The 12,159-nt window shown below is 37.7% G+C and overlaps 1 protein-coding gene across 1 annotated transcript; it reads right to left on the reverse strand.

Annotated features, from left to right (window-relative positions):
* Positions 1-908: 908 nt before the first annotated feature.
* Positions 909-8,583, reverse strand: LOC112126254. Its single transcript, XM_024224979.1, has 4 exons — positions 8,473-8,583; positions 6,855-6,985; positions 4,777-5,039; positions 909-3,627 (listed from the first exon to the last, which is right to left on the reverse strand). The coding sequence occupies exons 1-4, from the start codon at positions 8,581-8,583 to the stop codon at positions 2,780-2,782; spliced, it is 1,353 nt and encodes a 450-aa protein (XP_024080747.1). The 3' UTR covers positions 909-2,779.
* Between the last annotated feature and the right edge of the window lie 3,576 nt (positions 8,584-12,159).

Consider the following 12,159-nt stretch of genomic DNA (forward strand, 5'->3'; position numbering starts at 1 on the left):
TTGGTGAGCTGCAATCATAGCCAGTGACTATGATTGTTGATCAGAGATTGCAGTATCAAAGATAGGAGCAGGGTTTGCTGATACTAGTACTAGATTAATTACTATTAACAATACCGTGGTATATGACATAACTAGTTTTTTGGGTGCAAACGACCAAAGACGATGACTGTACTATATCTATGTACTATACATAACAATGTACGCCGAAAGACCTTTTCAAAGTCATCCCACTTTGCCCATAATGTATGATTTAACCGATACCAATTAAGGGGGATGCCTTCTAAAAATTCGGGGAGGCATGTGAAAAGAGTAGCATCGGGTATAGCGTAGGATTTCTTTTTTCACCTATTCTAAGAAGAAAATCGACAGGGCTTAATCCACACGAGTTATTGTAAACACTTATTCAACTTAATCATTTTATTTGAAAGGCAAAATTTTTATGTACATTGGCTAGAAAGCAGTGGACATACGCACATGTAGGAAAACATACATTTTGAAAGTAACCTTCTCATTGAAAACTAGCGAAATAGGTACTAGCGTTTGGCGCAGGCTCACGGGAATATGCTGTGGAATCAAATTGATCGAATGAAGGGTTACTGAGTGGGATTGAAGGAAGGGACTGTACACTCTATGGGGTGGTTGCACGTGAAGGAGGATTGAAGGAGGAGTTCTTTAATACCGAATGACCATTCAGGGTCCCCATTTGTCCCTCAAAATCATATATCATTAATGGCTTTCTTGGCAAACATTTCCTGTTGCGGATCCATTTTTCTGAGCTCTGCTGCCCAAGCTGCAGCAATTTGGTCTCTATCATCTTGTGGTTGTTGAAGGCGCTGGCAAGCCATTTTCACCAACTCCTCAGAAGGATCTTGAGGTCCACGTTTCTTCTTCATCTTCTTTCTACAAGGTGTTGTTGGGAAAAGGTGGAATTAGTTTAGAAAAACAGTCTTAAACAAGAACAACTATATTAAACACGAACACAAGAAATAACAATACACAAAAACATAATAAACATAAAACGTAATTAAAACCTCCACTTAAGACCGTGGCGCCACATCCGTAGGCCATCGTACAACAATACATGGTCTTACATTCGGCCATTCTGACATAAAAATCAACCTTGACTTTACCATACATATATACTTCGACAATCACATAATACAGAACATAATTAAACATAAGTATAACATTATAATAAGTATGACATAAGTAACGAAGAGCATAATGGTTTCCATATAACATAAACAAACGTAACATAAAAAAGTACAAACTAACATAACTCAAAACATTAACTAAAATAATCCAAAATAAAAAACATAAACTTTTTTTTAACATGTATCATCATTTATTTAGATAAGGCTTAATGTGGTCTGGTGAATGGATGCCCTCATATGGATTACGTCCAACTTGAAAAACCATCAACTTCACTTATAACAAATCTATCGTTTGGTAATATATGTTTAATTTTATATGGTCCCTTAAATTTCGGTGATAACTTTGTATTTATACCAGGACAATTGTCGCGGTCAGTAATGACAACCAAATCTCCTTCTTTATATTGATTGACTCCTTTTCTCTTGTGGTCGTAGAGCTGCTTCTGGTGGTCTTGAGATTTCTTAATCTGTACATTTGCCTCTTGACCTAGATCTCTTGTGTTTTCGATGCATTCTGCTAGTTCTTGCACGATTGGCCCAAGACCATCTAAAGGTGTGCGGGCCTGATCTACTCCAAAAAGCAGTTTAAATGGTGTTGATTTCGTGGAGTTGTGTTGAACATTGTTCAGTGAATATTCTACCTTGCTCAGTTTCAAATCCCAGTCATTTGCGCCGTTAAGTTTTCCTAACATGGCCGTCAACACTGTTCACACGCTCGACCTGGCCATTTGCACGAGGCGTGGCTGTAGCCGTCAATACTGGTGTAACGTTATGGTCCCTTAAAAAATTCGTGAACTCAGCCGATGTAAAGCATGATCCCCTGTCTGATATAATCCTTCTTGGCGGGCTGTATGCTCTGAAATAGTCAGTAAGATGCGTGATTACTTTTGCAGTCGTTACCGTACGGCAAGGGTATAATCGAATAAATTTAGTAAACGCATCAATAACAACTAAAATGTATTTATGCTTTCGAAAAGTTGTTTAAATTGGCCCATAATGATCGATGTGGATCGTATCAAACGGAACGCACTCCCCTAGGCTACTTGCACACACACCGATTTCGGACGGCCGGTAAAAAATCGGCCGATATTTTACCGGTAGCAGGTGCTGGCACACTACCCGGATTTTTACCGGTCAAACAGTCAGTTCCATTCCAGTCACGACGTAATACGTAATAATGAATCCTAATCGAGTAGCTGCAATGTGGTTATTATACCGCCGTATTAAACGCCGTAGGATTAAGCGCAAGTACTGGATTCATCCGATCAATCGAAGCAGAGAACACACGGCAACATTCTACACTCTTTTTGAAGAATTAAGACATGATGGTAGTAAGTTTTTCAACTTCTTCAGAATGTCTATTGCATCCTTTGACGAACTTCATGAGAAGTTGAAAAATGAAATCCAACATCAGAATACTAAAATGAGAAACTGTATCCCTTCACGAGAAAGGCTTGCTTTAACATTGAGGTAAGTAGTAAACAATATAATATAATATAATGCTTTCTCTCAGTAAAATTTTATTAATGTTCCCAATGTACTAAATAAATATACATAACCACAAGATGCCTACCACAATAAAACAAGAAGTCCAAGCAATTTGATATTATTTGTAACCATTTTTTTTAAATCACTTTTTTAACTAATATGAAATTATGAGAAGTCGTAAGTGGTATCTGATCCAGCTGGGGAGGGGCTCGCTGATGGAAAGGTCTCTGGAGATGTTCTGCCAAATTCTTCGTGTGCCAAATATTGTGCAGTCGTTTGCCCTTGCGGATGTTTAACTGCCTTCCCTTTTGAAGAGCAGGCCTGCTGTTGGTTTGAATCGTAGTTGTGACTCTGGGGATATTTGAATTGGTGGGACTGATAGGTTTGGGGCTCTTGTGGTTTGAAGCTGAATTGATTGGAATAAGACATTTGTGAAGGGGGAAATGATTGATGCTGTGGAAAGGGATAATTGCTAGGATAGTAGAAAGGTGTTCCCCGTGGAAGGAGTTGAGGTTGAGCAGTGTTTTTTGTTTGTTTTTAATTTTGGAAATCACTTCCAATACACCCATTTGAAATTCAAGAACTTCGCTATCGTCGAACTTGTTTAAATGTGGCAAAAGCCCTTGAAAAAATAAAATGTGAGGACTAAGTGAAGGTTCTTCTAGTGCTTTAATAATTTTCATCTCCACCTCATCCGGCTGGCGACGTCTTTTGTTTTCTCGAGGTTTGGGGTTCTCCTTGGGGGGTACTGTGGCTCCTGGTAAAGCATCAACATTTTCGTCTTCATTGTTTTCGGTTCCACCATCTAAACTGTCTACAACTTCCCTCGTTTGAAACAATTTATTTAAAAATTGCATTTGCTCAGCGTAGACGTAGTTTTTAAATGTACGGGCACCAGCTCCACTTTTCTTTGACTCTTTCAGCTTCCTCTTTGACTTTGAGAAAGCATCCCGAAGGTTTCCCCATCTCTTTGTTACTTCTTTTCCTGAAAAATTATATATAATTAGTGTTTAAAATTGTAAACATCTTCATAAAGCATGATAGTGACACTACACCAATTTTGTTTCTAGATATCTTGCTAGTGGGTGCACCTTTACCGACCTACATTACTCGTTCAGAGTTGGGATTTCTACTGCAAGGAAAATAGTAAAAGAAGTATGCCAAGCCATCTGGTTAGTTATGAAGAATGAGTGTATACGTGAACTCTCTAAATATCAACTGGAAACCATTGCTTCTGATTTTGAAAAAAATGCCAATTTTCCACATTGCATAGGTGCTGTTGACGGTAAGCACGTTCGTATAAATTGCCCAATAAGAAGTGGTTCCATGTTTTTTAATTACAAAGACTATTACTCTGTAGTATTAATGGCAGTAGCTGATTCAAAATATCGTTTTGTGTATGTTAATGTTGGAAGCTTCGGCAAAGATTGTGATCCCTCCATTTTCAAGCAATCTACTCTTTGGCAATCAATTCAGACAAACTCAATACAATTACCTGAAGAAAAATGCCTGCCGGGGACCGAATCTCCTAAAGTTCCTTACTATTTTGTTGGAGATGAAGCATTTGGTCTCCACACACATTTAATGAGGCCCTACGGTGGAACACACCTAACGCTTGAAAAGAAAATATTTAACTATCGTTTGTGTAGGGCTCGGCGTTATGTCGAGTGTGCTTTTGGGATATTGAGCAACAAATGGCGCATCTTCCACAGACCTATAAACGCTGAACCAGAGTTTGCAGTTGACATTGTAAAAGCGTGCATTGTTCTGCACAATTTTGTTCGTGAGCGGGACGGTTATTTGCCAGAAGATACTACAACAATAAGTGGTTTGGAAGATTTGCCAAGAGCTCCAACAGCACGGGGTGGTCTACAAGCTAACGACGTTCGAAAAATATTAAGTAAATACTTTGTAACACCTATCGGGGCAGTTCCCTGGCAAATGAGTAAAGTATAATAGACATGAGTAGTGAAAAGGGGTGATAAGTTTCAATTTGTTGAGATTGTTGGGTACATTTTCAGCTTTTGTTAAATAGTTTATATAATATTCAATTATTATTTTATATGTTTAACAAGTCATGTATTGTAAACAAGAAATTAGGACAATATAACATAACATACAGAAAATTACTTACCAAATGCATTTTTTTCCTTATCCTCCATATCCTCAAAATCGTTTCGCAAAGAGCTCAAAACTGTGATACTTTGTCTCTTCCTTAGTCGTCCTTCGACTGAAGTAAAATACCTGATGAAATTTACCACCTTCCTTTTGTTTTTGCATGAGTACAGCACCAAACCCTTGAGAGCTTGAATCACAGTGAAGTTCTGTCGGAAGTGCAGGATTATAAATTGTGAGAACTGGTCTTTCGGAGAGTTTTTGCTTAAGCAAATCGAACGCCTTCATTTCTTCATCACCGAATCTAAACGCGACGTCCTTCTTGAGTAGGGCATAAATTGGTGCAACAATTTCAGAAAATCCACAAACAAATCGTCTAAAATATGAGGTAAGGCCTAAGAATCGCTGAACATCGTGAACGTTCGTAGGAACTGGATAATTTATAATTGTATTAACATTTTCCGGATTCGGTCTTATTCCATCTTTATTCACATGGTATCCTAAATAAATAATTTCCTTTTGCAAAAAAAAAAAAACATTGTCCATTCTTATAGTTCTAATTTATTATCGACGAGGAGTCGTAAAACTTTCCCTAAGATGTGCAAATTGTCTCCAATTGTTTTAGTTGCAATTAAAATATCATCAAAATACAAAAGTACCTCACTTTTATCTATTAGAGGTTTAAAAATTGATGAAAGGAAACGTTGGAACTGCGCTGGCCCGTTACAGAGCCCAAACGGCATTTTTGTAAACTCAAACTGACCAAACGGTAGGACAAACGAAGTGTATTTAATCGAGACTTTGTGCATTTTAACATGGTAGTACCCATTTTTTAGGTCCAAAAGGGTGAAATATTCTTTATCTTTGAGAGAATCAAGTTGATCGTCAACTAACGGCAAGGGAAATCTATCCTTCCGGGTAATTTTATTGAGTTCCCGATAATCAATACACATTCGATATTCTCCATTCTTTTTCTTGAAATGCTAGGTCTGATAACACCAGACCTAAGCAAGTCGTCAGTGATTTCTTTCGCAACTGTCTTTTCGTTGATTGACATCCTTCTTGCATTAAAAAAGAACGGCTGGTTATGAACAAGAAAAATATTCATTTCGTAATTTACATTTGGTTCCGCTGGTCTAGGGGCGCTAAAATAAAATTTTTCAACCGTGTCAATCAGTTTCTGTTTGCTGGAGTAGTCCAAACTAGAATCGATATTCAGGTTGTCATTATCTTTACAAATGTTAAAAATTTCGATATCAAAAATATCTGGTTTCTCCAGTTCATTTTCAGAATTTCTGTTATTCTCAGCACAAGTTTCAGAATCGCCAATTTTTGAAATCTTAATGCCTTTTCCTTCCGAAAATTGTCCCATTGTTATTGAAATTTTGGAATTAAAAATGAAGTCTCTTCCAATGCAGCAAACGTTATTGATCCTTCTGGTACAACATGAAACATTATTTTTATTTTTACATTCTGGACACTTATTTCGGACTCTAACGTACCTACAACCTTTAACTGAGACATATTAACGCCAATGAATGTATTTAAGGGTGGTGGTTGTAAGTTTACAAAACCAGGTACACAGTCAGCAGATAATATTGAAATTGGACTGCCCGAATCCAGCAATGCGTTCATTTTAGCATTCATACTTATTTTCTTTGACATATCATTAAATACAATTTCCATAATTATCTAAGATTGTCTCTCCTCGGATTTTTCCTGAAAATTAGGTTGAGAGTTTTATTACCGGAAGTATTTTTCATTCTGCTTGGGCAAGACGCTATGTGGTGGTCCTTGGAGCCACATTCATAGCAGCTGCCCCTTTCTCTCTTTGGTTTCTTACAGTCTACTGCTCGATGGCCCAAGCTTCCACAATTATAGCAATTCAATTGGCTCATAGTTTTGTCAGGGGGCTTTGACATAAAACACTCATTTTTTATTGTCACACTCATTTTTAAACCTGGCGATAATCCGAACATGCTCTTACTCTTTATAGACTGAAAGAGTTGAAGATTTTTTCTAAAATTTTGCAAATCGGTCGAGCCATACAAAATTGTTTTGTTAAACGGCTTATCGGGAATGCCGTCTGACACGTACCGAATTAAACTCCCTTCATCGATGTTTCTTCTAGTAGCAAGCTCATTCATTGCCCAAAAATACTCGTAAAACCCTTCATTTCTCTTTAGTTTCCTATTTTTTAGTAATTCATGAACATCTGCATCTGATAACTTTCGGGAAAATTCATCTAATAGAGCTTTTTTTAAGAGATTTCCAGCTTGTTAGTCTTCTTTCGCTCGAAACAAAAAGTTTAGCTGGTCCAGATAAACTCTTTTTAGCATAAACTAGGCTCTGGAGGTCGGTCCAATCGAACATTTTAGCATGTTCCTCAAAATTTGTAATCCAAAGTTCAACCGGAATTTCGTATTGGCCATTAAAAACATCAATTACATCCTCAAAATCCCTATACGTAAAGATCGGTTGTGCCGATTCATTTTTATTCTTAAACATTTACTGGCTTGGCTTAAAACTTAAGACCGTGGCGCCACATACGTAGGCCATCGTACTACAATACATGGTGTTACAGTGTATACTTCACCTAGAAAAAAACAACAAACAAATAAATGAATAAATAAATAAAAAGTTTGCTTTATAATATCGTTATTCTTTGTTCCAGTTAACAACTAGCGAAGAAGAATGGAAACAAATCGCGCAAGATTTCTACGATCAATGGAATTTCCCAAATTGTCTGGGTGCAGTCGATGGGAAACATGTCGCAATAAAGAAACCCCACAATTCTGGATCACTTTATTTCAACCATAAAAAATTCTTCAGCATTGTGATGATGGCAGTCGCTAATGCGAATTATGATTTCATCATGGTTGATGTAGGAATAAACGGGCGAATATCGGATGGCAGTGTAATGAGTTACACCAAGTTCGGACAAGCGCTTGAAGACAAGACACTGGGAATTCCGGAACCTGCACAACTGCCGAGGAGTCAGAAAGTATTACCATTCGTTTTTGGGGGAGTTTGAACGTTTTTGCGTTTTCGCAATGAAAGAAAATTTTATGAAACCCTACCCTCAAGCAGGATTAAATGTGGAGAGAAAAGTTCACAATTACCGATTGAGTCGTGTAATCGAAAATGTCTTCGGGATTTTGGTCAGCAGGTTTGGAGTATTACAGCACCCAATACAGCTGTCTCTAGAAAAGGCTCGAATAATTGTCTTGGCATGTTGTTATTTACACAACTTTTTGCGAAAACGCCGACCACGAGTACATAACAAGAAATCTCGTAGATAGTGAGAATTTGCAGTCCGGTGTTGTCGAGAGCGGATCATGGAGGGATGTTGTAAATGAGACAACACCACTTCAGCCTAACAGTTCCTCGAGGAACGCAACAACTAGTGCTAAATTGGTCAGAGATGCCTATTCTGATTTCTTCAACAATGAAGGCCAGGTTTCATGGCAATGGAAAATTGTAGGTGTACCAGCCTCGACTAACCATTGAAAATAGCATACCTTTCCTCAAAAATGTGAAACTGTGAAGCGAAAAAGTTGATTTGATTTTGCAAAATATGTAATCATAAGTTGTTAATTTAATTTCATTCATTATAATGAGTTCATGTGTATGAGAAACGTAAGGAAAATTAATAAAATTATTATATTAAATTATCATAAATAAAATTAATGAAAATGAATATATTATAACTTACTGTGGGGTCGTCCAAATCCTCATTGTGATCCACCACATCAATACTCGAATCCGAGATGTCTAACGTGCTGACGGAAGCAGTAGGTGTTTCGTGATTTGCAAGGAACTTCATTTCTTCTATGTGCCAAAGCGAGGGTTCGACATCCTCCGCACTGGCACCACTTCTTTCAGCATCCCTAATACATTTTAATTTTTTGCGGAAGTTGGTCCGCAAAGAATTTATTTTTTTGAATACTTGTCTGTCTGCTATTTGGCAGGGGGCTGGGTATTTTTCGCGATATTTTTCTAATAGAGCATCGTACTGCTCTCCTTTCTTGGCTCGGTTACAGTAATCTTACATTTAACACCCAAAGAGCGGGAAGGCCATGATACATTTCAATAAATTCCAAAACGAATTGTTTTTCCGCACTCTTTTCTCCCATGGTGATGCGAACTGCACCACTTGTTGATACTTCACAAACTGACTAATATTGCGCAATAATGCCAACAGACGGTGCAATATTTTCCAGGTTGTAATATATATTTTCAACTTTTCGTCAATCATGCAATGTATTGCACAAACTTTCAATATCGTCTACACACGATCAATTAAATTGCACAACCCAAAATTTCAATCATAACATTTAACCACGGATGGGTCTGTGACCATGAGTAAACCGTTGGCCTCGGTTGACTCCACAGTAGCCGAAGGTATTGGAGTACAGCAATTAGCAGAGGGACAGCAGTTGGCGTTTACGGCCAAGTCGGCTTTTAGAAGGCGAAATCAGGCTAATGCTGCGAGTACTTGCTGTCGTCAACGGTGTACCTTTAGTGACGAATCTAGTGTAGTCAATTATTAGTGACGTATGAGACGTCGTAGGGCTGACGAGTCGTCTGCTGTCGTTGTTGCCGATGTCGGTTACATTAGTGATTGGTGAGATCTCGTCGGGTTGACGAGTCTCCTGTTGCCTTTTAGTGATGGTTGAGATCTGGTCGGACTGACGAGTCTCCTTCCAGCGAGGCAGTGCTTCTGCTTATATAGGGAAGAGCCCTACTCTGATTGGCTGCAGAGTGGAGGGCGAGAACATTCCATAAGTCGTAGTGGCATCTACCGGCAATGTGTGGTAGCTACAAATGACCACTACATAGCTCCCCTAATGGGCGAGCCACTCAAAGCTGTCGACCAATGGTATCGTGTGGCGTGTCCTTCCAGTAAGTTACTCCCAGCCCCTAATTTGTTTTCCAGGTAGGGGTCACCAGTTTGGTGATTATGACCAGTCACTAAATTGGTGACCCCGATGTGGACACGCTCATGGATGAGGCTAACACCAGCATTCAGCCTCAGGAACAATCACAGGAGGTATCCGCCGTGGGTCCGGTACCATGCATACCGCCTTTCTGGAGGAGCAACCAGCCTTATGGTTCATCCAGATAGAAGCCGTCTTCGCTACTTCGAGAATTGCATCAAGTTCTGCTAAAAATCAGCTGGTGGTCACCAATCTCGAATTGGCACAACTACAACAAGTAACTGATATCCTGCGGAATCCTAGCAAGACACCGTACGAAGACTTGAAAGTTTGCTTACTTAACACTTTCAAGGAAAGTGAAAGTGTTAAAGTTAAGCAGCTCCTTGAACAGTCTACTCTCGGAGACGAACGACCATCACACTTCCTTCGTTCTATGAGACAAAAAGCTGGGAGCCTAGTCTCGGAGGAACTTCTACGGAACCTGTGAACCTAAAAAAAGGAAACTATTCTCACGATACAAAACTAGCCACAATTCAAAGAAAACAATGTAAAATACACCCCTTGCACACTCTTACAAAGAGACCATGGAAATTGTCAGGAAGCCCTGTATCTGTTATAGATGAGGACGTTATTCGCACTGCTTCTCTTGACTTTAGCGAAAAGAGCCAGACCAGTAGAAATAACTGACTTGACGAATGGTCCTGATATTGTTACAACTACCACAGGCACACATACTAGATAAATACTAGACATTCATACAATGATTACCAGTAATTGACTTAGATGTACTAAAAAAATGAATTAAAATATATATATAAGACCTAATAAATCACCAACTGAACGAATCAAACTCACTTTTGGCACTATATCAATACACAAAAAAGAAATTTGATCATCTAATTAGCAATGAAACCAAAACTAAAAGGTCAAAATGAGGGCTCCTTGGTTTAGGAAAAGCCAAGTGGGGGAAAAGCGATATCATGAGATGACCTATTATCCCACCTTCAAGAAGGAAGAATCATAAGACTAAATGTAAACATGCAACCGTTGGAACTATTAAATGTTTCCTTGACATTTTCAACAATTTATGTTTATATCATAATATCTTTGGGCATTCTGTTAATATTCTTCATGTTCGTTTATTTTCACTGTCAATATAAAGAAGACCCTCATCAAGAAGTGGCATCTCAGCCGACACCTGCATCTGTTTCTACAAGACTGCCTTTTTTCTTGCAGGAGCTTTGAACTTAGGGATGGAGGAGTTATAGGAGTAACCAAACGCCCCTCAGACCAACATGTCCAGACGGCCGCCCATCTTCTTAATCACATTTCTTTAAAATAGTATAAAAACCATAATCCCAAATATTCTTGCCTTACTCGTACGATAGCCTTCTGCCTGTCACTCTGTCGGTTAATAAAGTTTCTTCTTTTTTTAAAAAAGTCTTCTTCGAGCGATTACTTAATTTCGATATTTTATTCATGTTACAAGTACTATTCACTTGGGTGATTCTGAATGCTCCAAACCAATATAAAAAGTCCTAAATTAGATATATCCATATACAGGGTGAGTCAATTTTTGGTGCACCATTGGAAAATCAACGTGGGTGCGTTTAAATCTGACTCAAGGCCTATTTCTTTTGATTTTAACATTAAAAAAAGAAAGTGAGTCGATTTTCGGTGCACCATTGGAAAATCAACGTGGGTGCGTTTAAATCTGACTCAAGGCCTATTTCTTTTGATTTTAATATTAAAAAAAGGAAGTGAGTCAATTTTCGGTGCACCATAGAAAAATCAACGTTGATGCGTCTAATTATGACTCGGCATATTTTATTTTGTTAGTCTCGTACCAAAAAATAGGCGAGTCACTTTTCGACGCACCATTTGTTACAAATTCGTTTTAGTAGGTTGGAAGGAAAATAAACAAAACCAATATTATTAAAACATTATTCAAACACAATGTAAAAATTTTAAAAAATTCTTCACAAATTAATTTGATTAAGGTTTAAGAGTATTTTTTTCTGGTAAAGTAAAAAAATTAAATAAATGTAACAATCTCCTTTTTTCAGGTAAAGTAAAAAATTAAATAAATGTAACAATCTCCTTTGTTAGCAAACCAAAAATGTTTAAAATCATTATAATAATTGTTCAAACAGACCTCCATTTGCTGCAACACAGTAGCCTAGTCTATTGTAAAACGATGATCGGACGAAAAAAAATACTCTTAAACCTTAATCAAATTAATTTGTGAAGAATTTTTCTTAAATTTTTAAAAACATTGTGTTTGAATTTAATTTAATTTTAATAATATTGGTTTTGTTTATTTTCCTTCCAACCTACTAAAACTAATTTGTAATGAATGGTGTGTTGAAAAGTGACTTGCCTATTTTTTTGGTAGGAGACTAACAAAATAAAATGTGCCGAGTCATAATTAGTCGCACCAACGTTGATTTTCCTATGGTGCA

The sequence above is a fragment of the Cimex lectularius genome, unplaced genomic scaffold (assembly GCF_000648675.2).
Source record: "Cimex lectularius strain Harlan isolate CLEC.00 unplaced genomic scaffold, Clec_2.1 scaffold19, whole genome shotgun sequence".
Lineage (NCBI taxonomy): Eukaryota > Metazoa > Arthropoda > Insecta > Hemiptera > Cimicidae > Cimex > Cimex lectularius.

What these genes read in the sequence shown, in the direction of transcription:
- LOC112126254 (XM_024224979.1), bottom strand. Translation starts at nt 8,583, where the DNA reads ATGAAGTTCCTTGCAAATCACGAAACACCTACTGCTTCCGTCAGCACG. An exon ending in GATGAAGGGAGTTTAATTCG is followed by an intron (nt 5,040 to 6,854) that starts GTACGTGTCAGA and finishes GAAGAAATGAAG; the next exon opens with GCGTTCGATTTGCTTAAGCA. An exon ending in TAAGGAAAAAAATGCATTTG is followed by an intron (nt 3,628 to 4,776) that starts GTAAGTAATTTT and finishes ATAATTTTTCAG; the next exon opens with GAAAAGAAGTAACAAAGAGA.